General features: G+C 50.6%; 1 protein-coding gene across 1 annotated transcript in view; it reads left to right on the plus strand.

The window, feature by feature from the left end:
* The first annotated feature begins 1,316 nt into the window (after positions 1 to 1,316).
* Positions 1,317 to 5,673, plus strand: part of EMP2 (epithelial membrane protein 2) — a 15,819-nt gene continuing 11,462 nt past the window's right edge. The window contains exons 1-2 of the mRNA XM_005871753.2: positions 1,317 to 1,451; positions 3,569 to 3,665. Coding sequence (XP_005871815.1) covers positions 1,374 to 1,451; positions 3,569 to 3,665 — 175 coding nt within the window. The 5' untranslated portion in view covers positions 1,317 to 1,373. The remainder of the gene's footprint in view (positions 1,452 to 3,568; positions 3,666 to 5,673) is intronic.

Genomic DNA, 5,673 nt, shown 5'->3' on the forward strand with positions numbered 1-5,673 from the left:
TGTCATCTGAGCTGGACAATGTGTAAAGCCATTATCACCCTGAAGTTTGTGGCCCTGCCTGATGAGGCTGGCATTTGCATTCCAGCTGGCATTGAAGTAATATCTGTGGTGCAGGAGCCTTTTTTGTTTTTTCCTTTATTGCCAGGATCAGAAACGCATCTCTTTGCAGGCAGTATACGATGGCAGCTAAGAGTGACTAAGAGTGACGCAGGCCTAAACAAAGGGGGGTTTGTCCTTTTTAAAAGAATTGGAAGAATCTCTGAGCTGGTTCACTGGGTTCTTCCAAATGATGATGCAGAGTTGCAGCTGGGGCCACCCAGGCTGAGCCCTGCAGCCACACAGCTCCTGGCTCATTGTTAAAGGTCCTGAGTCTCAAAGGGCGGCCTTGGTCAGGGACTAAGGGAGTGAGAGTGAGCACGCTCCGAGGGAAGAGCTGACAGAGAAAGGGTGGAGGGTTTGGCACAGTGCAACTCTCTGGGTGGGAGAGTTGGTATCAGGAAAAGGCTCTTTTAACGATTCTATTTCAGTGTGTTGTGGCTACACCATCCAGTTATGTCATCAGCGGGAGGGAGCATGGAGAACTCACACCTGTTTCTGAATGCGGAAATGCTTCAGACCGGAAATGACACCTACCAGTGTTGCTTACAGCCCATTGGCCAGAATTAGTCACGAGGTCCAACCTAACTGCAAGGGAGTCTGGGAAATTCAGTCTCCCAGTGCCCCGAGGGAGAAAAAATGAATGGCAGCTGTCTGCCACATGTTGTATTTGCATTTAGTGGTCGTATGTTGTTCAAATGAGAATAGGTATTAAGAGCAAGGGTGTTTGAGTGAGGGTTAATTTTATAAACGGTCAGATCACTAGGAAATATTTGTGTATCATGACCACCTTTGCTTTGTTACACAGCAGGGACTGTGATAATGAATACTCAACTCAGAGGGCGAGCTTCCTCCGGTGCTGTGATATCCCCAGAGCATTGCCTGGTGGGAGGGAGATCCAGACAGCATTTAAGCCCCCACACAGCCCCTCCTGCCCACCTCAGTGCCCCTGGCAGGCCACTGAAGAGGTGGGATGCTTTTCTGAAGTAGAGATTCTATTTGATCCTCACCCCAAATCCTCCACAAGGAATATTCAGTGTCTGGATGCAACAAAGAACAGCTTTGAAAAGAAAGCTCTAGACTTTGTCTGATAAAATATGCAGGCAAGGAAAGACAGGAAGAGCTGTTTTTTACTTTCTTAAACCCCATTAAAAGTTGCTTGTTTTTCATTTTAATGTTGTCGTTGACAAATTCCAATTTCTCACACCCTCTTTAGCACATCTCCTGCTCTCTCTGGGCTTTCAACGCGACCCCTCACCCTACCGTGCCCCGTGAAAATGTTGGTGCTCCTGGCTTTCATCATCATCTTCCACATCACCTCCGCGGCCTTGCTTTTCATCGCCACCATCGACAATGTAAGTTCCTTTTCCTTATGACCATCCCAGAGCCCCTGGGTCCTGCAGTCAACAGTAAGATTAAAGAACTCCCCAAGGTGATTACAATTGGGGTTGTCCTGCCCACCAAGGCATGCCCACCTCCTGAGCCTGGGCCTGAGGGCTCTGGCCTAAGTGTTGGGGTCTGAAGCATCCACATTTAGGTGGGCCAGGACCTTGGTCCTCTCATCTCTGATTCCCCGACAAAGCTTTGGTTGTAGGAAGCCCTTTGGGCACTCGGCTTCAATTCAGCCCTCCTGAGGTCAATGACTCAACCTTGGCATTAGGTTGACCAATCATTTTGGGCTGGATCATTCTTTGTTGCACTGTAGGAGGGTTAGCCACGTCCCTGGTCTCTACCCACTAGATGCCAGCAGCACTCCCACCCCTACTTGTGACAACCAGAAATGTCTTCGGACGTTGCCGAATATCTGAAGGGGGGCAAAATCATCCTCGGTGGAGGACCACTGCCCTAGCTCCCAGCTGACCCATCCTAGGGGATCTCTGCCCCTCTCGCTTCTGACATCTCCTGACTGACAGAAGCCCTTGTTGCTGGCCCCCCTGGCCTTGCCCTCCCCAGCAGAGCCCAGGCTTGGGACTCTCTGACTCTGCCCGTGCTCCCGTGAAAAATTGAACTCTTTTCCTGTAGTGTCCAGCTCTCAGCCATATGGCAGGAATGCATTTGGCAAATAATCTATTGGCATAGATTAATATCTCTGCCAGCTGGAAATGAAGCTTTTTACCAAAGGTCCCTTGTGGCCCACACCTCGATCCAAAGGTCTGGCTTCAATCCTGATCATCTCAGACTGCAGAGACATTTCGAGTCAGAAACACTGCTCACACAGCTAAAAAAAAATGCACCTTACAAATGGCCATCAGCTCTGCCTGATGACTAATCGTCATAACAGTAGTAACATAGAGCATCACACCTCCTGTCACTTAGCGTGTGCTCACGCTGGCCAAGCCCTGGGCTAGTCCCTTTTATGTGCATCGTCTCAGTTGATCCTCACCTCAAGTTTACAAGATAGGCCCTCTCCTAGCCCTGTTTTATGATGAGGGAACTGGGTCTCGGGGCAGTTAAGGTCCCTGCTGGAGTTTACACTGCAGTAAGTGGCAGAGCTGGGATTGGAACCATTACAGATCTGGCCTTGGATCCTGTAAGGGCAGATAAATGCAGTGATCAGGTTTGGCTTCTTGCAGGTTCCTGAAGAACAGCTGTGAGTGGGTAGAGCAGGGATCACAGTGATGCCGGGAGTTAAAGTATTTCACCTGAGGGCCCGCGCTTGGTGAAATAAATGGTAGTGAATGTTCTTTTAGAATCTCCTTTTTCTGTGTCTTGCACCTGGTCCTCTGGGGTTCTGAAATGGTCGCAGACTTAGTGAACAGAATAGACAGACACGAGGGGCAGAAAAGCCATCGGCCACAGCGCCGCTCAGTCCCGTGGAACGCTCCTGCGTATGCACACGACTGTGGCGCTCCCGGGGCAGACACAGATGGGCATTCTTGCCAGTCAGTGAGTCACGGGTTGCTCATGGGTTAGGAATTGTGCTTGGCACTGTAGCAGGGCACGCAGTGAATGTCTGTGACTGGGTGGACAGGTGGGGGAGATTCCTGTCTTCTGGGAGGTGGAGACAGCAGAAGCAGGAGAGAAATGAAAGCGTTTGGACTGAAGACAGGAGAGTTTCGCCTGATCATTTCGTCCATAACAGGCTCCCCCTTCCCCGACCAGTTTCATCATTTTCTCGCTCCCTTCTGCCTTCACCCCTGTAGCCCTGGTGGAATTTACCACTGTTTATTCCACCAGCTGAGCCTGGTCTCCTCTCCTCCACCTCAGGAGGGCCTGGACCATCCTGTCCTTTACTCAGACCAGGTGGACATCACCTGGGTGCATCACCTGAGCCTGGATCTCAGGCCCCCCCGCCGGCCTCTCGAATCAGAATCTGCACGTTAACCAGCTCCCCCGGTGACCCGCACGCACACTGCACACTGAGAACCACTGGTCCCAAACGCCCATTCACCCCGGGCCTCCCACCCACCAGGAGTCCGTGTTTTCATCATTAACCATCAGCCTTTCCCTGTGTTTCCCTTTTGTGTTACAGGCCTGGTGGGTAGGAGACGGATTTTTTGCAGATGTCTGGAAAGTCTGCTTCACAGTCAACAGCACCAATTGTACAGACATCGACGACAGCTTTGCCTGTGAGTTGCAGCTGATGGGGAAGCATTGATAAGAAAGAGGCTGCCTCCCGGCCCTCTGACTCCTCACCCTCTCCGCCACCCAGCATGATGGGAGGGGTCCGGCCGGGGGTTCAGCAGGGACGATGGTAGCTGGAGACAGGAGGGGGTGGAGAAGCCGGAGGCTGGAGGGCGCACCAGCCCCACCTACATTGGGCCCACCCACCCCTGTGTCTTGGCCAAGCAGAGCTTCCCTTCCTCGCACTTTCTCAGCGTCAGCCCTTATCTAGAATCTTTCCCCGCTTCTCACTTATCCAAGCCTCCCCTCTCCGTAGGCTCAGAGACTGTATCTGACATCTGTGCCACTTCCCAGCATCTCAACAGCTGGCTCCTTTGTGAGCTGTGTCACCTTGCCTTGGGACAGGTCATCTGAGTGGACAGGTCATCAGAACAGCAGTATCCTCAGCTGTAAATGGAGGTAGTAGCGCTGCACCTGCCCTGCCTGTCTCTGTGCATGAGCTGAAGTACCACAGGGCTTTGCAAATGCAGAGCATCCCACTTAAACACATGCTGGCTGCTACTCTCCTCCACTCTGGAGAGGATGGCTCTGTGTTCTGTTCTAGAACTGATGCAAGAGGGCATCCTGCTAAAATACTGGACGCCCTGTTAAATTTGGCATCTCAGATAACCATAAATAATTTAAGTATGTCCCAAATATTAACATGGGACATGCTTATACTAAAAAAATTATGTTGTTTATCTGACATTCACATTTAATGGGCATCCTGTGTGTTTTGTGTGTGTATTTGTTTACCAAATCTGGCAATCCTATTTAGGGAGCAAGGGACCCTGTTCACTGATTCCTAAAGTCTCACCATTCCGTCAGTGACAATATCAACATTCATAACACAAGCAGCACAAGTACCAATAAAAGGCATCATTTGCTGAAGGTTTACTGCGAGGCACAGGGCTAAGTCCTTTACCTAAGCAATTTCATAGCCCTGTCCCCAGGGACCATTGGCCCTGTTTTAAGGTAGGGAAACTGAGGCACAGGGCGGAAACCCAAGGTTACACATCCAGGACTAAATGATGGAGCCAGGATTCCAGTCTTGAAGTGATGGATGCTGAAGCCTGTGCTCTAAACCGCATCACGTGGTCCCTGCCACACCCCTCCCCCTCGGTGCCTTTATCTGCCACGCTAACCCCTGGCCCGGGAAACAGCCATTCTCACCTGCGCTCCGCAGCCCCGGCTGTCAGTGTGCGTGGTCAGCTGGGCGAGCTGGCCGTGCTCCGTGGCAATGTTTCCAAGTCTCTATTATTTGCGTTCCACATCTTCTACGTGGAATTATTTAGTTCCCTGTTACTTTGCCTTAAAATAACAGGGGTTGGCAAACTACCAGCCAAATTCAGTCCAATGAGCTAAGAATGGTTTTTACATTTTTAAAGTGTTGTTAAGACAAAAAGCAGTCCCACCAACAACACAGAGCAGGGTAACGATTAAAAAACCAGCTCTGAGACTCCGCGGAGTTCTGGAAGGTGGAACCCTGCGAGTTCCCACAGCCTCCCAGGCTCTTGTTTACACACTTCCTCTTAAATCTGTGAGTTTGATTGTTGATCCCGGTGCATGTGATTGCCCAATTGGGGTCGCTAGCGGAGCTTGTAGGGGAAGATTGTTTTTGGGGAGCCTGGAAAACAGAGCTGAGAGTGGCGACTGGTGAAACAGATCTGGGCGGAGCTGGTTCAGGTACAATAGAGAACTCCTGGTCAGAGAGGACTTAAAGCCTTGGAGGTCAATCCAGACACACTGCCACCCAGAGGCAGAGCCACGAACTGACTCTTCTGTACATACAAATACAGCAGTAAGGGGAACCAATACGGCCTGCCTTAAAATCAGGACTGTGGCTTACAACACGGAGGAACAGTGTATCAGAGGGAAATTCAACATTCTCCTGAATTCCGGGCGTGCCAAAAAGAAGAGTAGAAGATCTGAAGCACCTGCATTACTGCACATTTTTATTTTACTTTTTTTTTT

This window comes from Myotis brandtii, unplaced genomic scaffold (genome assembly GCF_000412655.1).
Source record: "Myotis brandtii unplaced genomic scaffold, ASM41265v1 scaffold355, whole genome shotgun sequence".
Lineage (NCBI taxonomy): Eukaryota > Metazoa > Chordata > Mammalia > Chiroptera > Vespertilionidae > Myotis > Myotis brandtii.